The 23,643-nt window shown below is 34.8% G+C and overlaps 2 protein-coding genes, 1 long non-coding RNA gene and 1 pseudogene across 3 annotated transcripts; 2 read left to right on the top strand and 2 right to left on the bottom strand.

Moving 5' to 3' along the window:
* Positions 1-717: 717 nt before the first annotated feature.
* LOC140970377 (uncharacterized) lies at positions 718-1,430 on the bottom strand. Its single transcript, XR_012174124.1, has 3 exons — positions 1,293-1,430; positions 998-1,165; positions 718-872 (listed from the first exon to the last, which is right to left on the bottom strand). It is a non-coding gene; the product is annotated as an uncharacterized lncRNA (long non-coding RNA).
* An 88-nt stretch (positions 1,431-1,518) lies between these two features.
* LOC140970376 (uncharacterized) lies at positions 1,519-3,993 on the bottom strand. The gene has a single exon (XM_073432055.1). The coding sequence runs from the start codon at positions 3,967-3,969 to the stop codon at positions 1,615-1,617; it is 2,355 nt and encodes a 784-aa protein (XP_073288156.1). The 5' UTR covers positions 3,970-3,993; the 3' UTR covers positions 1,519-1,614.
* Positions 3,994-5,835: 1,842 nt separating this feature from the next.
* Positions 5,836-8,513, top strand: LOC140970363 (rho GTPase-activating protein 5-like; annotated as a pseudogene).
* An 11,817-nt stretch (positions 8,514-20,330) lies between these two features.
* On the top strand, positions 20,331-22,056 carry LOC140970404 (transcription factor bHLH14-like). The gene has a single exon (XM_073432113.1). It carries the CDS (start codon positions 20,435-20,437, stop codon positions 21,902-21,904), a length of 1,470 nt encoding a protein of 489 aa, XP_073288214.1. The 5' UTR covers positions 20,331-20,434; the 3' UTR covers positions 21,905-22,056.
* The last annotated feature ends 1,587 nt before the right edge of the window (positions 22,057-23,643 follow it).

Below are 23,643 nucleotides of genomic sequence, written 5' to 3'. Positions count from 1 at the left end.
GATCGAAACTTCTATAGGAAGATCTTCAGCAGTTCAACTTATAAATTACTTACAAAAAATTTGGTAAACTTTTGATTAAAATATTCTNTATTTTGAACAAATCCCTTTTTAGATGGCATCGCATTGATGGTTTTTGTTTTTCTAAAAGATAAACTCAAGCTAAGGCAAATAACGGAACTTGAAAATTAATAACAATGTTTATGTACGGTAACTTATATTATACTATTTATGTCCCAAATGTATGGAAAGAAAAGAAATCTATATAATTAATATGTTGCTTTGTTTTCATGATTTCTTTATTAATTTCAATACTCAGATTAAGACAAGAAACTATACTAATTATATTGGCCAGGCCTTTTTCTCTAGAGCTATCATTTGGGAGAGGAAGTTTTCACTAGTCAATGTCGAAACTTCGAACTCCTCCATATATACAAATATAAATAGACATTTGGTGGTGGCGATATGGTAGCAAGAAATTATCACCATTTTGATTCAGAAAATTATTCCGAGGATGACAAATTCTAACCTACTTTAACATTCTCAATGAAAATGTAAAATCCAATATTCATGACCAGTTTAAATGTAATTTGTACATCCAATTCTGCCTCGATCTCTTCCCCCTACATGAAATAGGCTCCGATCCTCCAAACGTTTAATAATTTCTATAAAAATCATCAAATACCATTAATAATTTTTTGAGAAAAAATAACAGAAATAGAAGAGTTACTGATCCTAGCGCTGTCTAATATAATGTTTGAGCTCCGAAGAGTCAAACCGTGCAAAAATTTGGTATATCCAAATAAACTGAGTTTCCCATCGCTCCTCATCCAATCTCTGAGCATAGAATGTGCAGTTTGCCCGACATTTAGCTCCTGCACGCATTTGTCAAGCATCATACACCATCAAATCAACAAGCTTACACGTGTAACACAACTTAACATTTCACAGATCAAATAGATTAAGCAGTACGTGCGATGATAAGTAGATAGTATTTTACCCGAGCCAATTCCTCTACCGATATGACTCGGTTGCCCTCTTGTTCAAAATGCTCGAATGCTGTGGATGCAATTTGTTCCCAGTTTTCAAGTGCTTCCAATTGATATGTGCTTATTGCTGCCGCACAAAACTCGTCAAAGTCCATTTTTCTGAAAGACAATGGGGACATCTGCAATATCAAAACACCTACATTTAGATTACATGAGGAAACTAAATGTCAATGTAAAGATGATTAATTTAGAATTGAAGCAAAGAAATCAATCCTATTGAGAAAGGTATAAACTTTGAGGCCTGACCATATGTAGAATATCTGCGACCCTAGACACCTGCATGGCTCCATAGCATCAGTGCCGGCATTGCATGCAATCCCCTGAAAATTCGAGTGACACTATCATCACCATGTGTACACGATAGAGACCTTCAGTGAATTTCACATGGGATGGGGGTAAGAACACCAGAAGAAATTAAGATCCACCTTTCTGAAGTTGTCAAGAGAGACATGCTCGTCGTCACCAGCAGGGGCGGAGCTAGAATTTTGATTCAGTGTAGGCTATGATATGCTATAAGTAATAAAACAAAAAAAATCTTTTAATCATAAAACATCACAAAATAACTACCTTACAATTGTTCTTTTCGAGTCTTCATATTTTGAAACCTTTGTACAATAGATTCATTATCAACGGTTAGAAATATATCTTTCTTTACATAGACAATGAGACTATCATTCATCCAATCATCACTCATTCGATTGCGCAACCTGTCTTTCACAATTCTCATGGCAGAAAACACCCTCTCTACTGTCGCCGTTGCAACCGGTAGAATTAATGCCAATGTCAAAAGCTTATAAACCAATGGGTACACCATATTTTTCTTTGACATAACTAACTTCTCTGAAAGATCACCAAGTCCTTTCAACCCTTGAAATGCTTTGTTAGAACGCATATCACATATATAAGTTTCAAGTTGATCATCAAGTGTGGGGAGATCAAATCTTGAAAAATCTTGTGGATAAAATTCAGCTAGTTGCATCAATTTTTTCTTGTCAAAAGCATAAAACAAGTTTTGTGGACACAAACAAGCTACACAAAGGAGTAACTTTGTACCTGCCTCTGAGAAACGATCATTTAACTCTTGAAGTTGCATGTCGATAACACCATAGAATAAATCCACACGATAATGATGCAAATTTGTCACTTCTGGTGGATTACGATGGGGACGACCACGTGGTGCCCAACGTGTGAACATATCATCCATTTTGAGAACATCAATGTAATGTTGCTCACAAAACCGGTGAACCTTTTCTAAAAATGAATCCCAACCATCATCTCTCATTTTTTGGAGTCGTTGTTTGCATATTTGTACCAAATCCATTGCATTCACAATATCCTGATCTTTTTTTTGCAAGGCTGTCGACAATTCACTCGAAATTCCTAAGACATGTTTCATCAAGTGTAGATTGAATGCAAAATCAAATAAAAGTACTGACTCCAATAAGTTAAATGCTTCAGTTTTTTGATCAGGAGAACTGGAATCATCTTCTGAAATTATTTCAAGCACATCAATGACAGCAGAGAACATGGAAATCAAGCTTATCAAAGAATTGTAATGTGACCCCCAACGTGTATCCCCAGCACGTTGAAGGGTAGTTTCTTGATTAAGTCCCCGGCCACTTGAAATCTCACCCCTCTCCAATGCCTCGACAATAAAATCTGAATGTTTCTCTCGTAGAAGATCAGAACGTTTGCAAGATGCTCCAACAACATTTAACACATCACCAACAACACGAAAGAAATTAGAAATCGGAAGATTTTTCTTGGCCACAGCTATAAGAGCTAGTTGAAGCTGATGGGCAAAACAATGTATGTAAAATGCACATGGGTTCTCCTTTAAAATGAGTGCTTTTAAACCATTAAATTTACCCTGCATATTACTTGCTCCATCAAAACCTTGTCCTCTCAACTTAGACATGCTCAAATTATATCTGGAAAACATCTTATCAATAGCAGCTTTAAGTGAGCGTGATGTAGTACTGGTAACATGTTCAATCCCGATAAAGCGTTCATTTACATGTCCACTACTATCCACATAACGGATAACAACTGACATTTGCTCCTTTGTTGAAACATCACAAGATTCATCAACTAAAATAGAGAACAATGAATCACCAACATCTCTGATAATAACATTAATCGTTTCAGTGGCACAAGCACTCACTATGTCCTTCTGAATATCAGGTGATGTCAACTTGCAATTTTTAGGAGCATTTTTCAATATCACATCATTAATCTCTTTATTATGAGCACCTAAAAATTCTAATTGGATAAGAAAGTTACCTGGATTAAGAGAACTTTCAGTTTCATCATGACCTCGAAATGAATGTCCTTGTCGCAACAAAACTCTAATACAATCAATTGAAGCATTGAGACGGATACGATAATCATTCCGCATTTGCTTTGACTGTTTGTGCAAAACTGATTGAATGTGCTCATCTTGATTCATCAAAGTTTCACAATTCATTCGAGCTTTATGATGTTCGCTGTCATGCTGGCCAACATGAATATTTAACCTATCTTTACACTTCCAATTTGTGAATCCTTCATTAACAAAAGACTCCCCTCCCGCTTGTTTTCCCTTAGCTGTCTTGAAGAGATAACAATACAAACAATATGCGGCATCTTTTTCTACACTATACTCCAACCAATCACCAAATTCATTAAACCATGAAGGATTGAACCGTCTACATTGGCTTACTCCAAATTTTCTTTTTGGAAATTCATAGCCTGAAGGTTGACATGGACCTTTTTGCAAATATGCCCTTCGAACTTGATCCCTAATATTAACATTATATTCACAAATTGGAGTCCTAAGTCCAGGATCTGCCGGTAGTTGTGAGAAATCAAATTCTTCAACCCTAACATCTCCAATGCTTTGTACTTCTGGTTCTGGATCTTTTCTTTTAAAAAATCTATGCATTGTAAATATTGATTTCCTGATAAAAAAAAATATGTTTAGCTTTATATATATATTTATAAAACAACTCGCATTGATTTTTTTTAAAAGTTGTTATATTTTTTATGTAATGTTTTTCTAGTTTAATACTTCACAAAATGTGCCAAGATGATGGGAAAATACAATGTTGAAACAATTACAAAGCTATCAACATATAAATCATAATCAATATCTATCACCACGGTATTAAATAACAATCAATAAATTACATAAAAGTATTACAGGCGCAAATTAGGAACAAATATAACACACTAAATATGGGAAAACAACATCGAACAAATATTAAAATAACAAACACCACTTTTGAAATTACAAGAAAATAAAATGAAAATAAAAGCATAAAATTAAAAGTTATGAATTTATACCTCACTCCACGTAATTAAAGTTAATCAATTATTGAAGCCCTCTTCAGTCTTTGCCCCTAGAGATTCGAATTGAAAGAGGTTAGGGCTTGAGGAAAACAGATAATCTGCAAATATAATCCAACTGGGCACTGGCAACTGGCGGCATCTTTTAAAGGCAGAAGATACCAACTGTGAAAATCCAATCAGCAATCCCGTTAGCTTAATGCTAAAAAAAGAGAGAAAACCCTCCTTTCGCACCTCACGATTTTACACAGATTTGTCACCGTTCCACATAATCTAGTCTCCTTATGCTTTGACCCAAATAAGTTTAGAGGGCTTTTAAAAAAAATTGGCCCACTCATTTTTATAAATACTATTAATTTTTTTGGCCCATATTTATAAATAGTAGTAATTTTTTTGGCTCAGTGTGGGCTGCTTGGCCCACTCATTTTTATAAATACTATTAATTTTTTGGCCCAAATTTATAAATAGTAGTAATTTTTTTTGGCCCAGTGTGGGCTTAATAAGCTCCGCCCTTGGTCACCAGGCTCAAGAAGCATGAATTGTGTTCTAAGATTAGGGTGAGCAAGATTTTTTAAAGGTAATCGATTAATTCGGTCACCGAAATATCTGGGATCAGCTCTCAAAACTTGTTGATTCGGTCAGCTAATCGGTTAATTCGGTCCTTGGCATGAGGTGAGATAGATGGCCACGGCATGTCCTCAAAATTTGGGTCAGCTCTCAAAACTGAACGAAATATTCCGGACTCTGTACGTGCCCAAAAAGGTCTTCTTCCACATAGCAAAATGTAGGTAATGACACCAATACTCCAAGTATCAGCTTCCACGCTGTAAGATCTATGGAGAACTTCTGGTGCCACATAAAGGCACTTCCAACAATATCATTTAGCCTTTCATCTGCTGATCATAACAAGACACAGAAGGGGAGAGAAGCTAAAACTTTAGTAACTGCAAAGAATACTCGGTAGGAACAAAAGCTAAAAAACTAATGCAGCCGTAAAAGATTCAAAACCATGATGATAACAAGTTTCGGTAACATTAGTATTATCAAAATTGGAACAACGTTAGCAGCATTTTCTAGTGACACCAACCACGCATGTCTGCAGATTTATAAAATTGTGTCTGTTAAACAAGTAAGCACAAAAATAAATAAATAAATCAAGTGAACATGAATATTTTAAAGGACGGCTAAAAGATTTTGGATGGCATGTCGCCATGTGCACATGGGAAAATTCCAAGTGCCCACCGCTTGAAATGCAAACCGACTGTTATTTTTGAACTAAAGATAACAAAAAAAACTGAAGTATAATTTGAGATTATAGTGACGAACTGCAGAACTCTATTAACAAATAGTAAAATAGACAAAGGAGAAACAAGCAAATTGTGATCTACTTGGATTGCATTGATTTTACGACCCTTCAAGTAGACCCAAGTCTCAGTAGTACCCATCACTCACATATCCCTTGAGATTCAAGCACCACCGCTCTTTCATTCATTTCCCTTTTATTATCCCAAGAATCTTGTTATCCTCTTCCAGTTAAATCATTAATGAATGCCACATTTGTTTTTACCTCTCATTTACGCCACGCGTTTGTGTTAATTATTAGTTGACTACTCCAGTAAATTTTACTACTGCTGTTGCTTTTGAGATCCAAGTCTTGCACGCTCTCAATGCCACAATTCAACTCTTCCTCTCCAACGCCATCTGCGTATACGTACCATCAGGAAGAAGAACAAGAAGAAGAAGACGAGGGATATTTCGGGGATTTCAACAGCGATGATGAAGTCGACTATGATTCGGAGGATCCGGTTACCACGCCATTTATAATCCCCTCGCAAAATTCTTGTAGTCTCGATCAGCAACCGCATTTTTCACTTCTCGCGGTGGTTGCTGCGGCGCTTCGAAAATCGCTGGTCACTTGCAGCGTGGACGACGACGGCGTCGACTCAGACGTCGACATTGGACGGCCCACCGACGTACGCCACGTGTCCCATGTCACGTTCGATCGGTTCGATGGATTTCTTGGAATCCCGGTCGAGCTCCAGCCGGAAGTCCCCCGTAAACCTCCCAGCGCCAGGTTTCCTCTTCAGTATATACAAAGAATTACCTCACGCGCACCGTAAAAATGTCGACAGTTTCTTAAAACTAATGATTTCGTAATTTAAATTAGGTTTTTATATAGACAAAATAAATAGAAAAATTATGTCTAAAAATTATTTTCCACAAATTGATTTATAATTAAAAATTATTTTTTAAAAGATGTTTTGTATAGTATAATTTTCTGAAACTATAAAATTCATCCAAAATTAAGTTTTTACAAGGAAGTGAGGAAGTTTTTCTTTCTTTTTTCGGATAAAGAAAGTGAGAAACTTATTATAATTAATAATAATTATTACATCTTTTTTTTTTCTCACTATCGAAGAAAGATTTGTGTGAAACTATATGTTTTTACATCCAATCATATTATATATATAGATTTCATTTTATAAATAAATTAAATCATTTTTATCTTTTTTTACAAAAACAAGTGAATGTTCATTACCCAAAAATGAAATGCAAATATGTATATGTATATGTATGTTGCCGCCCCTGCAAATTTTTTTGCTTTTGTTTTTAATTACTTGAGGCCCTGCGATTTATTAGTAAATCACTTATAAAACTGTGATTCGATGGATGCGCTAACAAGTTGTGCAGCAAGTGCATATAATATAAGTTAATTTACCTGATAAGGTTGTTAAAATGCACTTGTCTTACCAACTTTTACCGTTCTAAAACAGTGGCTGGCGGGTCATTTTATTTTATAATTAAATGCAAAGAGAAGATGACATATAACATATTCTTTTACCGAAAATGTGTATGTATAATTGTATAGATAGGCATACACTAATTAAGAATTGCTATCTGCACATCTATATTTATAAACAGCTCGTCTTAGTGTTGATTTTTTATAACCCAATTCTAATTTGCATACTTTTCTAATATTAATGATTTACAGTGCAAGTGTGTTTGGAGTCTGTCCGCAGTCAATGCAATGTTCCAATGATCATAGAGGAAACAGTATGCCCGTAATACTTCTTCGGATGCAGAATCGTTTGTATTCGGAAGGCGGCCTCCAAGTATGTATACATATCTCTCTACTCTTCTTTAATCAAATTGGACTTCAAGAGATTATGTGTTGTGCATCTTACTTGCTGAAGGCGGAAGGAATTTTCCGAATAAACGCGGAGAATAGTCAAGAAGAAATTGTTAGGAAGCAACTCAACAGAGGTGTTGTGCCACTTGGAATTGATGCATGTCCACTGCTTATCTGGGTTGATAAAGGTACTTACGCTTGTTTGCAACATGGAATTTGATAGTAGCACTACCACATCTGGTATGATTCTAAATTAGTATGAATGAGGTAGCCTTTGTTTGCATCGGATCATTTTGGTGGTAGATGTTATTAGATGAACTTGAACATTTTTAAAATCATGACCGACGAAGAGGTGATTTTGAAACAGGCATGGTTTAGAGAACTTCCCTGGGGAGTTCTCGACTCTTTGACGTCCGAACAGGTGATGCACTGCAACACCGAGGAAGAGTGCACCCAACTTGTGAAGCTGCTTCCTCCCACCGAAGCGGCATTACTTGACTGGGCGATAAATTTGATGGCGGACGTAGCACAGCACGAGCATCAGAACAAGATGAATTCAAGGAACATCGCAATGGTGTTTGCTCCCAATATGACCCAAATGGCCGATCCTCTAACGGCATTGATTCATGCCGTGCAAGTCATGAACTTTCTCAAGACGCTGATCGTGAAAACCCTCCACGAAAGAGAGAATCAATCTCGACCAGCTGCCTCTTCAGATGGAAGGGATCATCAACCGGTGGTGAATGAGCAATCTTCTGATTATTATACCCTTAAACAAGCTCCCGATACTTGAGCAAGACAGTTAAGAAGAATGTTGGCTTGGAACTTTGCACTAGTTGGTAATATTAGACTGAGTCTCTTGTTATCTTTTGTGAAAGGAATGAAGATAATAATGTATTAGGGTCGATTTTTAGTTAGTGGTTTGGTTAATTATCAGTTATCTCGTCAGATTATAGCATATATATGGAATTGTAAGTACCATTTTTTTAATGCAAATCGGCACGGTAATACTAATATTTGACACTCATAGAAATTCTCGTTTGACCGTCTTTTTGGTTAATTTTGTGAGACGAATTTATTATCTGACTCAACTCTTGAAAAAATATTAATTTTTATATTTAAAATATTATTTTTCATGATAGATATGAGTTGAATAGACTCGTTACATGAGATATAGCCCATGAGTCGATCTGACAAAAAATCAGTGATATATTAATGCTCAAACTATCCTTCAAATAATTTTAAGAATCAGTAGTCAATCATTTTATACTTATACTCGTGTTAAAGACGATACAACTGACTTGTTCTTTTTTTAGGGAGATGAAACTCGTAATCTCTATCATCGGGTATATATTGAATAAACTTTTGGGTTAACACATTAATTTACAAATTGTAAGGTAAATCACATTTGATAAATCTTATGCAATAGACTCTCCCGATAAAATATTGGTATGAAATCAAACACACGATTATTTACCAAACGGTCAACTATTTTACCAATTCAGACATCTCTATGTGAAATCGTCCAAACAACTTTGAACCGTCACAAAAAAAAATTAAATTTGAGACTCTTTTTTGGAAAAAAAAAATCACCTGAAACATATATAATTTTTCTTAAATGTAAATTAATTTTAAATTTTATATATTGTATAATTTATAGGCGATTGAGTTTATAAAACTAACTAAATTAATTTATATTTAACTAATATTTTTATTTTTTGATAAAACATTAAATTATTCATAAAATTGTGTAATATAGTTATTAAATAATTAACTTTATTAATTAGGTCACGTCACAAGTTGTACCTTCATTTTCTTCTGACCATTAAAACCTAATGTGAGACTATGCTACATCTTGAGCCCAGAAATCCAAAAGTTGTACCTTACCCGGCCCGAAGACTGGGGGTAAAAGTAGCATCCGATTCTAATGCATGCCCAAATCGATAGTTCACCCCGTGTAAATGACCTGTCCATTGGGCCAGTGTTTCAAAAGTTGCAGGCTTTTTATTATTTTTGATTTGTTGTGGTATTACATTCATTTTGTAGGCCCGTTATCAAGAAATAGTAGGGTTCATGAGGGTTTTCTTTAAAAAATAAAATAAAAAAATTACCTTCAAATCACTTCTTATTAGTTGATTCCAAGCTAGGAAAGTGAAGTGTTTAATAATAGGAATATGATAAAGGTTGATGATCAATCGTTTGATATGGTACTAGTATCGCGGATCTGATTTGGAGAACTTGTTTAGTGATGATTCCTAGCGAATTTGATTTTTTAAGTTGAATATTGGTATTATATTTAATTAGAAAAACGAAATCATGTTTGGGTTGATAATTTAATTTTATGAATAATTTCATACGTTTTTTTTAAAATATTTTTAATTTGACTTTATTGTGTTCATATGCTAGAGAAAGACGACAAATATTAGTTGACTTCTCGATTTTTATGTATCCTGGCTAGGTACGTTCACATTTTGACATATTTACGGTGAATTATTCACGTGATAAGCAATAAGTAAGAATATTTTAAGTGTCGAGGTGGAATTCTGAATATTCTTGTGATTATTCGATGGCCGGTGTTTTACTTGGCATTGCTGGTGATTATTAGATGTCAAAAACTTGTATGAGACGGTTTCACGGGTCGTATTTTTGAGACAGATATTTTATTTAGGTCACCTATGAAAAAATATTACTATTTATGTTAAGAGCATTAATTTTTATTGTGAATATCGGTAAGGTTAACCCGTCTCACAGATAAAGATTCGTGAGACCGTCTCACAAAATACCTACTCTTATTAGATATATATCTAATTTATTTGTCGTCGATTTAGGCAATGCCCTTGATGGTTTCCCCCGAGGATTATTATTGTTACGGTAGTGAATTTGAGATCGCTATCTAATAATGAATTAGATCAGAAGAAGAAGAAAATTAAAGGAATGAGAGAATAATGTTCGACTAGAATAACTATTATTTCCCTTCTCTTTTTCTATATGTATTTTTCAATATCACCTTTGTATATGTTAAACGCTTATCACTGAATAAAAAAATTATAACATTTGGCCAAAACACAACTTTATTTCATTCTATTTGTGGAAGCACGAAATGTACCTACTTGAATGCTAATTAGTCGGACTGTGAGACACATGAATCAAGAGATGTATGTGTCTATCTGCTGAGATTGTCTCATATATCTTAGATATCGGTCTTATCATTCTCGTACCGTCGGATCTGTCCCCAACAGAAACAATATTACTCGTTAAAATCTGGTGCCACTCTTTTACATGACACTTAGCCAACACGGAAACTTTTTGAAAAGCCACTCATCTAGTACCACTATTACTCGTACACGCTTAATCTATTACTATCTATTATATTTTTTTTCTATGAGGAGACTGACACCTCTTCGATATATATGTTTTTTTTGCTACTAGAGCATATATCTTCGTGGATGTCTTAATCATGCTTTGTGAATATTTAAGATTCATTGAATTATTATATATAATTAGATATGAATATGTTTTTTTTATTAGTTTTGTTTTTCAGATATCATCGATAAATATAGCAATATGAAGCACAACATCTATTGTTTTGTTTTTATTAGGAAAACAAAAGAACATTAAGGATTGTGATAAACTAACTAAAACTAGCCCCCACAATTCACTATCGTATTGGCAAGGAGATGTGATGTGCTATTGGATGTAGGTGCATTTTGGGGAAACGAACATTTGAATATGAGCGATAATTAAAATATATCAAAAAAGTGGGCTTTTGCAAATTTATGATTTATTTATTTTATCTTTAATTGGAAGCACACCGATTAATTAATAATTAATAAATAGCTAGAAAATTAAATTATTTAGAATGAGTTTGATATAAAAGTCTTTTTATTTTTATTTTTAAATAGTAAAAAAATTATAAATTCTAGCTTCTATAAAATCACCTTTTAAAGTACTATTCGAAAACAATTTTTGTAACAAAATACTATAGTAGTGTTTGCAAAAAAAAAAAAAAAAAATTAATTTCTACACACAATTTTCAAATATTTCATCATCTAAAAAGTCAAAAATCACTTAAAATAATGTTCTGGATACAATAAATATTCATGATAGGACATGAAAATGTATAAATTAATTAGGCATCGAAAGCACGTGGTACACATTTTATACACAATTTTTTTATGATACATTATATGGTATGAGATGTGATGTGGCAGCTGCTGCATTTTTCTCATTCACACACACACATACATGCATGCGATATATGTTCCTTGATTGATTAGATACTTTAAATTTACCATGATTTTCAAACAAAGCCACTTAAAAAGAAATACGTCTAGTTTGTATATATCTTGACCTCCTAAATATATATTGATACTCCTGTAAGAGCCCGGGTAATCCATCATATGGATTCCCAATTCAGAGTCAATTTGTAGGATGGATTCTTCTGAAGTCGGGAAGGTGCAAGCCCGGGCTCTACTCCCCGGGCAACCAGACACCCGGTAAGCATTCTAACCGGACGACATCGATATGAGCACCGCACTCGAGTACACTAGCAGAATTGGATGTGGGCGACCGTCATATCTCTGACACTAATCCAAGTGGTTGACAAAGTCAGACAGGCGGGATGTGACTAGTGTATGATTTGACATGTCAGAATGTAACTGTCCTACTATAATTAGTAGGTAGCACGCAGACCGAGGTCATCAATGCATCCCCTACTATAAATACCAGGTTATCTATTTGCATTGGGGATTCATTCATTTTTATTGTCTACACTCCTACACCGATATCACAACCATCACTTGGTTACATTGGTCTTTTGTTGAGTCATTCACTGACTTAAGCATCGGAGTGGCCACGTCGGACTCCCCTCCGGCGCCCATTCACGAGTTCATCTCCTTGTGTGCAGGTTACAGCTGAAGCCATATTACGGAGATTTATCTCACTGCTCTTATTCCCTTCATTATCTTGATAGCAGATCCGGTGGAGCACCCGACCCGGCTCATCCATTTCACAAGGATCGCATCATGGGCGCCGTCTGTGGGAACTTGAGCTCAAGGCGTAGATATGGTTTCCATTCAAAAATAAGCCCAACTCTGCTTGGCAAACATACAAGCCCGACCAGCTCGGTATTCAGATCTTATCTGTGGATTTCATCTGGGCTCAAAGCTCAGCAGCTATCTCGGATTGGCATGAAGGGCATTTGCTATGCGCTCAGTAGCATACAGCTATAATACTCACCTAATTTAGCTCAACCAGAGAGGTTTCACTCTATCAGAAATGAATTCAGATTCAGTATTTCCACGTTAGTGATTTGGCTTTTAATAAAACAAATATAGCAAGAGAAGCAGAAAAATTAAAGCCCGGGAGACACGAGGCCCCGGCACCTTATCGAAAGTCCGGGAGACACGAGGTCCCGGCACATCTTATCTTAAGTCCGGGAGATATGAGGCTCCGGCACATTATCTTAAGTTCAGGGACCCGTACCCTGGCCCGGGGACCCGTACCTCGATCATCTATTAAGTCCTGCGCTCCGCACCCTGGCTCGGGGCCCCGCACCTCGACCACTCCAAGACCCAGGGCTCCGTACCCTGGCTGTTGATTAAGTCCAGGGACCTGTACCCTGGCCCGGGGACCCGTACCTCGGTCATCTATTAAGTCCAGGGCTCCGTACCCTGGCTGCTCATTAAGTCCAGGGACCCGTACCCTGGCCCGGGGACCCGTACCTCGATCATCTATTAAGTCCCGGGCTCCGCACCCTGGCTCGGGGCTCCGCACCTCGACCACTCCAAGACCCAGGGGTCCGTACCCTGGTTATTTATAAGCCCAAGGTTCTCAAACCTGGCTCGGGGCTCCGCACCTCGACCATTTCGAGCCTGGGAGACATGAGGCCCCGGCATCTTATGCAAAGTTCGGGAGACACGAGGCCCCGACATCTTATCTCAAGTCAATGAGACACGAGACTCCGGCTCCTCATCCCATCTCTGGGAGACATGAAGCCCCCGATGCTTTTATAAAACCAGATTGATCATCTCTTTGGGAATCCAAGCATGACTAATCGGGACAGCGAGTATGACTCTAGCCCGACTATTTAAGGGATGTGTGATGATACCCCTGTAAGAGCCCGGGTCATGGATGACCCGGGATATCAGATGGATTCCCAATTCAGGGTCAATCTGCAGGATGGATTCTTCTGAAGCCGGGCAGGTGCAAGCCCGGGCTCTACTCCCCGGGCAACCAGACACCCGGTAAGCATTCTAACCGGACCACCTCGATATGAGCACCGCACTCGAGTACACTAGCAGAATTGGATGTGGGCGACCGTCCTATCTCTGACACTAATCCAAGTGGTTGACAAAGTCAGACAGGCGGGATGTGACTAGTGTATGGTTTGACATGTCAGAATGTAGCCGCCCTACTATAATTAGTAGGTAACACGCAGACCGAGGTCATCAATGCATCCCCTACTATAAATACCAGGTTATCTATTTGCATTGGGGATTCATTTATTTTTATTGTCTACACTCTTACACCGATATCACAACCATCACTTGGTTACATTGGTATTTTGTTGAGTCATTCACTGACTTAAGCATCGGAGTGGCCACGCCGGACTCCCCTCCGGCGCCCATTCACGAGTTCATCTCCTTGTGTGCAGGTTACAGCTGAAGCCATATGACGGAGATTTATCTCACTGCTCTTATTCCCTTCATTATCTTGATAGCAGATCCGGTGGAGCACCCGACCCAGCTCATCCATTTCACCAAGATCGCATCATATATATATATATACAATAATTATTTTCCATAGCATAATACAATCCATCATAAATAATTTAAACAATATCATCGAATAACTAAGTTGAAATGGAGTCCGAGAGATTTCTTTCGAAGTCAAGAATATTGGATCATTGCCTCGCGAGATTAGACCAAGAAATCCTTGGAATATATATATAATAATTTAAGAAGCATTATGAAATGGTAGTGCCTTCTTTCGGGCAGGTCAGGGTACGGTGGTCACTTGACCGGTCTAAAAAATACTTCCGGCCAGACTTTTTTCTTAAAAAAATTGAGATAGAAGTCCTAAAAATCATATTTTCTAATGGGAATAACAACATTTTTTTTGTAAAGGGAACTGTTGATGCTACCTATAAGTGCACACTGAATCAACTTTAGGGTTGAATGCACACTAGTAGAATTTCCTTGATTTACTTCGCATATTAAATGGAGTAATATGTAGATAATTGCCGAAGTAGACGCACGTGAAGTAATAGGGTACCATTTTACTTCGCATTATCACCGAAGTCTTATCCAAGAAATTAGCGAAGTCTTTGGCTGGAATTAGACCGATGACGAAGTAAAACAACTTCTTCTACATCATCGATTTCCTAAAGTGCAGAAGTAATAGCTTATATATAACTGCATAGTTTATATAGAATGACGAAGTAAATGTGTTGTATTACTTAATAGGTTTTGTATTTTTGTGAAGTAATTGATGCGAATGACTTCGAAGTTATGGAACTAAATTAGCGACGGTTTCCAATTAGCGACGCTTTTGAAAAGATACGGTTTTGAAAAGATAGACCGTTGCTAATTAGCGACAGTTTTTGAAGTTACTGTCGCTCATTAGCAACGGTTTTATGAATTTCCGTCGCTAATTAGCGTCAGTTAAATAAAATATCGTATCTAAATAGCGACGGTAACGTCAAAAATTGTCGCTAATTAGCGACGGTAATTCATAAAACCGTCGCTAACTAGCGACGGTAATTCATAAAACCGTCGCTAATTATATTGTTTTTTTAAAAAAATTTATTTTTTAAATTTTATAATTATTCCTACATATTTTTAAAAAATATCCTCAACACATCTAAAATATTTTAAATTTGTAAATAATTTATAAAACAAGCTAACACCAAAATTAAATTCATGATCATAAATTAAAAATTAAAGCTAAGAAATATAATCTAAATCAAAATTAAAACCGTCCGAGAGAAAAAATGGAAGTAGATATGAAGTGGTGCGGAGAAAAAGCCGTGGATGGGTATATTTATAGGACATTTGCGACAGACATTTGTAATTTGTCGCTATTAGCGACGGATTAATAAATATGTCGCTAATTAGCGACGGGTTTTATAATGGTCGTCGATTTATTTAGTGACACGCACTTAAAACCGTCGCTATTGGCGACGGTTAGAACTAAACCGTTGCTAATTAGCGACGGTTTATAAAACCGTCGACGATTGATGTCGCGACGGACTGTCAAAACCGTCGCTATTAGTGATGGTTAAAACAAAACCGTAGTAATTAGCAACAGTTTATAAATTTGTCGCCGATTTATTTAGCGACGACTATTTAAAATCGTCGCTAATAGCGACGGTTAAAACGAAACCGTCGCTAATTAGCGACGGTTTACGTTTTGTTACTTCACATTTTACATTTAATGACGAAGTATTAAATTTAAAAGACTTCATTTTTTTGTGTTGTAGTGAAGTATTTAATAGAGAACGACTTCACTATTATTGAGTTGTGGTGAAGTAAATTCTTTCTTTAACTTCGATAAAATTTTAATAGGACGAGTTAATTTGTATTTTATTACTTCATCATTTAAGGAAAATTAATTAAAATTATGGTTCATTTTTTTACTTCACTAAATATTAATTTAAAAATTTTTTTAACTTTTCACTTCATCAAAACTACTGTGTCGAAGTAAAAGATTATAAAAAATTAGAAGTGAAGCCCGTGTTTTTTAAATTGTGAAGTAAAAAATAATGTTTTACTTCGCTGGTGTTATTACCGAAGTTGATTGATATATATTACTTCATAATTCATAATCGTCGAATTAACGAGTGGCGAAGTAAAAGCCAAAAATTTTACTAGTGGCAGTTTTATGTAACATGAATAGTTTTCATTTTTGGTTTTCTTATCGGTCAATTCACTGTTTTAGTTAACTAGCTAACACCTTATTTTTACTTTTGCTTGTTATTCATCAGAAAAATGATGACGTGGTTCGGAAATTTTTGGTGAAAAATAACCAAACCGAAAAAAAATATATGAATTATTAAACCAAAATTGTTAATTGAACGATAACAAAAAAATGAAAAATATGTAAGTTATATGATAAAAATATTATTTTTCTTTTTCTAATTTCTTTTTTTTTTCTAAAATATGATTCAATATATAAAAACTCATGTATAAGATTGGTTTAAAAAACAACTCAACAAGTTTTTATAATTGTCTTTCGCTATATTAAACAAGAGGAGATAACAAAGTGAACGATTTGATATTTCAAACGACTTAGCAACGTTGGCATAGGAACGATGAACACGCGTGTTCACATCAGTTGAAACATGTGCAACACATTCTTTCATGTTTCTTTCTTTTTTCGTTTTTTTTTTTTTTGGGGGTAACAAAGAAAATATCAGCTTTATTTATGAACTAATAGTAAAGAAATTATTTTGGCACATCACTTCAACTTTTGACATATGCCATCAGATTCCTATGTTTGAAATCAAAACTTGACGTAATTACATAAGAGAGAACGATTACACAAAAAAGTGGGCGTGGAAGAAGCAGGTATGAGCTGTAACATTTAACAATGTTAGTAAGTCGAGTATAGGCAATCATCCATCATGAATACTAAGTGGACACTAAAAATAAAATTATCATTCATTTTTTTTTCTATAAATTAAATATCAGATTTTGTGAATATTAATTCACTCATATATATGTTGTTGTGTTAGAAAACAACTCAACAACTTTTGACGATGCATTTAAAATAGATTTATTAACATAAAAATTCTTATGAGATTGTCTTATTAATAATTTTGTGAAATAGATATAAAAAAATATTAGTTTTTATGTTTAAAATATTATTTTTTATTATAATTATACGTAACAATCTCATTAATATAACTCTAAAAGAAGACGTGCAATACTCATAATTGTCAACTTGTTGATAGGAATAAGGCATGTGTGTGAACACGCTCAATTTCACATATATTAAATCTTTCTGCCTTTGTCATTGGCCACATGCACGGATGCACCTACAACCCAAAAAAATCAACGAAGAGATATTTTATTGTGTTTAGTTGATAAATAAATTTTGATAGATGAATTTTAAATTATACTCAAATTATAATTGACCTAAGTTATCATATTATGACCACACACAATATTATTCTTGAATTTATTAAAAAAAAAATTGATACAAGCAAATTAAATTTAACTTTTTAAGCATTAATTTTTTTTTAAAAAAAAAAAAAACATGTACACTCAGACAACAAAAAAATAAATAATTGATTGGACACGAGTAAGATGTTGCAAACTAACATTATCTCATTGATTTTTGTTTTTGCTTATATAGGAAATAAAAGAAGGCGAGGAAGAAATTCTTGTTGTCCTTTGCTTGCAATGCCTCGTACACGACATAATGAAAGTGCTTAATAATGTTGATATATTTGATAATTAAGGATGCCGGTGGCGCAAATAGACTGCATACAATTAATATCCAAATTTGGGACCGATCATTTTCATCGAAACTGTACAATTTTTATTCTCTGTGAAAAATTAATCAATATTAGCTGAGATTTTAGTTACTTTTTAAGAGTATGAATTGACTTAATTAATATTGAATTTTTTATTTCTCAATAATTAATTGAGAAAGATAGAAATTGCTAGGTTTTTCTAGACCACACTTCCATCGATTATTTTACTATAATCTATATAATAAACATATTAGAATTAATTATCCATGACATGAAATGTAATTATAAACTCGACGGGGTGGCAGCAATAATGCCGTGACAGAAGAAAAGAAGAAGGCCAAGGTTGCAACTTCGTACTAAATATACATGTTCCGACAAAATAGACATGATCATTATATGCTATACTGAATGATTAATATCTGTGTATTTTTGTATAAGATGTTCACACGAATATCTGGATTTAAAACAAATAATGTGAGATTCATAACTTTTTTATTTGAGTTCATGAGAAAATATCATGTACAAAAGACATCGAAAATAATACTTTCGACGTAGCTCAAACTAAATCATACAGATGGCATCCAATACGTGGGACGCTGTCTTAGTTTGCAACTTGCAATTCATGGGACCTAAATCTCTTCAATTTCATGTTTTCCCCATCCCTCTCGGTTTGTTTTACTGCCTTTATTCTCTCTCAGGAATTTGTAATTTCACTGAAATTGAATTTTGTTAAAGGAAAAAAACAAGTGGAGCATCAATCGACAAGGTCCAACATTTTCAAAGTTTAATAAAGTAAAAGAAGAAAACCATCTTCAATACTGGACAATAAGCTAGGTTCCACTTGTTGAAATACTGACAAAAATGTTATATAGTGATCGTGACTCAATTAAAAGTTAGTACGAAAAAAATTACTAAAAAAAGAGTTAAATATGTTAACACCACGATTCACATGCCACGTAATGTTTATAAGTTTTTAATAGTATATAGATGTTTCAGTCTTACCGTCTCATATATCTATATTCGTGAGATGAATCGAATTTATTTATATCAATAATGAAAAATAATACTCTTAACAGAAAAAAATAATGTTTTTAAGGGGACGGCTCAAGAAAAAAATTCGTCTTAACAAAATTAACACGTGAGATTGTGTCATATTAGTTATTTTGTAATATATAATATATATTACATTTTTTTAATATATATATTAAAGGCCATAAGAAAAAGAATTGAGAGATGCATCAAGCGCTATGTATGATAATATCTATACTATATATTAAATTTGGACCTAATGAAAACAAAATACGACACTAAATTTCCTTTCCAAGTTTGCCTTTATGTTAGATAATATTACAAATTTTTTTGTCTTTTTTTTATTTCAACAACCACTTTTTTTTAATTTTTTTAAATTTCATTAATTTAAATAACACTTTAGTCATTCGATAATTTGTCAAATTTTATTTTAATCTCTCGGTAATTATAAAAAAAACTGTGCACACACGTATCGCGTGCGTGTGCAGAGTGACTAGTTATAAGAAAGGTCTTCCCGTGTTTCAGAAAATTAAAAAATAAAAATTTATTAGACAAATGAAGATAGTAGGAATTAATTAATATTTAAACGAGAAAAAAAGCGACATGAGTGTGACCAAATATTATATTATATTTAATTTAAGTGAGGCTTCGTTAATAATTATATAATTAGCTAGTTATATATTGCAGAGCACACAATATTAAGTGTAATTAATTTATTATTATTGTTTTTGTTAAAAAAATAAAAAAAAATTTAAATTATGGAGTAAGAATTGTTTGATTAGGAAGTAAAATTAAATAAAATATAATTATTGTTAGATCATCAAATTAAGGGCAACATATATACATGTCTATTATTTTTGTTTTCCGTGAAATACAACAAACGAAAAAAACACTTAATTTTTATTTTGTTTATATAAAGAAGGGTTCACGTTAATTATTTGTAATAATAATTCATGAGAACCTTTATATTGAGAGAGATGGAAAATTTAATAAGCTAAGTATAAAAGGTTACAAGTAATTACAATTTCAGACGAACCCCAAAAATAAAATAAAATAAAATAAAATAAAAATGGGATCCCTTGTTTCTATTTATAAGTGGAATCGGGTCTAGACAATTAATTAAGGCCAGGTCCTTATACCTAACAATTCAATACAGTGCGGTGGCCTGGGGGATTAAAAAGGCCAGTCCTTCTTGTCATAGGTGAGAGGCTACAAAGATTAATTATTTAATTAATTAATGTCTCCTTTAACTATTTTATTAATCCAGTCTAAAATAACATAATATATAATTGTTGGTCCGCTACTCTAGGAAACACCTCGTCTCCCTCCAGAGTCCAATCACACTGTTTGTTTCCACCTTAGCCTCCACTTCTTTCCTCTTCTCAGCCAAAATCAAGCTTTAACTGAAATAAACCAAACACCATGGATGATGACTTTATCATCTCCTCCCAATCTTTGTCTCCTCCCATACTGGAACAACAGCCTTCTGCCCTTCAAAAGAAGCTTCAATACATACTACAAAACGAGCTCGGTGGCTGGGTGTACGCTATATTCTGGCAGAGCTCCAGAGATGAGCATAATGGCCGCATTTTTCTCACCTGGGGAGATGGTCATTTTCAGGGAACCAAGCAAAGGTTTGCTAAATCTGGATCTCATCAGCCTGAGAGAAAGAAAATCATGAAAGGAATTCAGGCTCTCATTGCTGATTCCACGGGTCCCGTGGATGGTGATGTCACGGATGCTGAGTGGCTCTATGTTATGTCCCTCTCTCAGTCCTTCTCCCTCGGTGATGGCGTCGTAGGCAAGTCCTTTCATTCTGGGTGTCTGGTCTGGTTGAGCGGTGAGAATCAGCTCAGGTTTTACAACTGTCAACGAGCAAAAGAAGCGCAGATCCATGGGATGCAAACCATGGTCTGTATCCCTACTTCGAATGGTGTTGTTGAGTTGGGATCTGATGCTATCATCAACGAAAACTGGAGCTTAGTTCAACAGGTGAAATCGATCTTCGAATCTTCTTCTTCAAATCCTGCCGATCACCACACCAGCTCCAAGGGTGCGCAGTTCGTAGAGAAAATCATTTCATTTGCAGATGTCGGGGCGCTCGCTGATTTTCAGGAAGACGACGAAGCAAAGAACTGCTCTACAAAAGTGTTGCCAAACAAACAAGAAGCCAATATGGACAAGACACGGATTAACAAATCTGAGCTACCTTTCTCTTATCTGCAAGATTCGGACAACTCAGATTCAATTTCCGATTGTCATTTCTTTCTAGAGACTAGCACTAACGTCGAAACCAAGAGAAGTAGTACTAATACTCCATCGAAGAAGAGGGGTAGAAAGCCAAGCGTGGGGCAGGACGTGCCACTGAATCACGTGGAAGCGGAGCGGCAGAGGAGGGAGAAGCTGAACCACCGCTTCTACGCCCTCCGCTCGGTGGTTCCTAACGTGTCGAGGATGGATAAGGCCTCACTGTTGTCCGATGCAGTTTCCTACATCAACGAGCTCAAGTCCAAAATAGAAGAGCTTCAACGAGAAACCAAGAAAGTGAAATTCGAAACAGCCGATGCAATGGATAACCAGAGCACCTGCACCACATCAGTGGATCAAATCAGGTCCACCACCAGTACTATCAATTCTACACCCCTCGAAGTTGAAGTGAAGATTGTTGGGGGTGATGCGATGATCAGGGTCCAGTCCGATAACGCAAATCACCCGGCCACAAGGTTGATGAACGCCATTAGAGAGCTGGAACTACATGTCCACCATGCCAGCATGTCGTGCGTGAATGATTTGATGCTTCAAGATGTTGTCGTTATGGTTCCTGATGGATTCAGATGCGAGGATGCGTTGAAAAACGCACTTGTTATGAGATTGGAGCAGCAATTGCGTTAAATTAATCATTATTGTATAATAATATATGCTATCGTTAAATAAGCTGTTGACAATATTGTATATATGGGGGGCCATGTATGTATGATCAGGACTTGTCCTTCCTTCACTAGGTGTTTTCCATCAATGGCGTAATAATTTCCTTTATCGATCCATCAGCTATTAACTTTTCTCTTCGATTTTTTTCTTTATTTGTGAGTTAATGACCATAAATTGTAATACACACATATATATATGTATGTTACAACCATGCATGCGTCGTGTTTATTGCTTAACCTGAAATATCCCAGCATGTTTGTTTCTTACATGAAAATTCGTGTGGATGAGAAAAGTTTGTATTGGAATAATTGGGGTTCTATTTTTTTTTTTTTTTGGTTATATATTATATGTATGTACAAGAATTAAAAACGGAGTTTGGAAAACACACATGGCTTGAAGGCTACATGGTGCCCTACCACGATGAAGACGTACCTTTCTTCCTTTGTCCAGTCTGAATTCTTTCATTATTTTTTTTTCCTGAAAGAATAAATTAAACACCACGTGATAAACCTTTCCTTGTATTTTCTTATATCTTTTTATTTCGCTTGACTTTTAACATACGCAAGCACTGTATACACACTCACATATGTCATCAGATTCCTATGTTTGAAATCAAAACTTGACGTAATTACACAAGAGAGAACGATTACACAAAAAAGTGGGCGTGGAAGAAGTAGGTATGAGCTGTCACATTTAACAATGTTAGTAAGTCGAGTAAAGGCAATGATCCATCATGAATACTAATTGGACACTAAAAATAAAATTATCATTCATTTTTTTTCTATAAATTAAATATCGGATTTTGTGAATATTAATTCACTCATATATATGTTGTGCTAGAAAACCTTCACTCTCTCGATATAGATCACTTGATTGAATTGAATGTCAGAGTGAATATGTCGGAAAATTTTTCGACGCCTCATTAACGATCTCTGTTATTTTAAATGTGTAGTTATATATATTAGAGCCAAGAAAAAATATTTCCAAGCAAAAAGCAGTCTAACCCTGTGAAAATGCTCATCTCTCTCAAACTCAATTCACCCCATCTTCAATCAGTTATGAAACACATCTCATATTTTGGCAAAAAATCAGTTGCCAAACTCAGAAAATAGCTTGATAGTGTGTGTGTCTATGCATATTAATGGATTCCAAAAAAGCCAAAACACGTCCAGTAGCATGCTTCAAAATAATTATATTGACTTCAAAAAAATTTTTGGCGAAATATACGGTAAAAATTAACTTCAAAATTTTAAGTTAAGCCTAATTAAATTTATAGTTAGGAGAGGAACATGTAATTAATTAAACTTCCGGGTAAATGTATGAAATCCAACCTTTTTTAATGGATTCCAACTTTCATTTTTCTTTTATTTTATTTTTTTTCTTTTTTATGTCCACATTGCACATATTACCTGTGTGCTAAATGAACGTTTATTTATATATATATATATATACTAGAAATAATGCACGTGCGTTGCATGTGGGAAACATATGTTGAAGTAATTAGAATTTGAAACAAAATTAGTTAACTCAACAAAAATAATGATAATATTATTGTAAATTTTGACAATTCATGTTAATTAGCATATGTAACTAATTTGAAAAAAAAAAATATTTTTTAATTTTAAAAAAAGATTTGGACTACTAAAATTTTTCTCATATCTTTTTTCTCATATTGTTTTCTTTTGTTATTTGTCATATTCTCT

The sequence above is a fragment of the Primulina huaijiensis genome, unplaced genomic scaffold (genome assembly GCF_012295235.1).
Source record: "Primulina huaijiensis isolate GDHJ02 unplaced genomic scaffold, ASM1229523v2 scaffold5913, whole genome shotgun sequence".
In the NCBI taxonomy this organism is placed as follows: Eukaryota; Viridiplantae; Streptophyta; class Magnoliopsida; order Lamiales; family Gesneriaceae; genus Primulina; species Primulina huaijiensis.
This window is presented reverse-complemented; position numbering and strand designations above follow the sequence as displayed.

Excerpts from the sequence above, each read along its gene's own strand:
- LOC140970376 (XM_073432055.1), bottom strand. The coding sequence starts at position 3,969 with ATGCATAGATTTTTTAAAAGAAAAGATCCAGAACCAGAAGTACAAAGC.
- LOC140970404 (XM_073432113.1), top strand. The coding sequence starts at position 20,435 with ATGGATGATGACTTTATCATCTCCTCCCAATCTTTGTCTCCTCCCATA.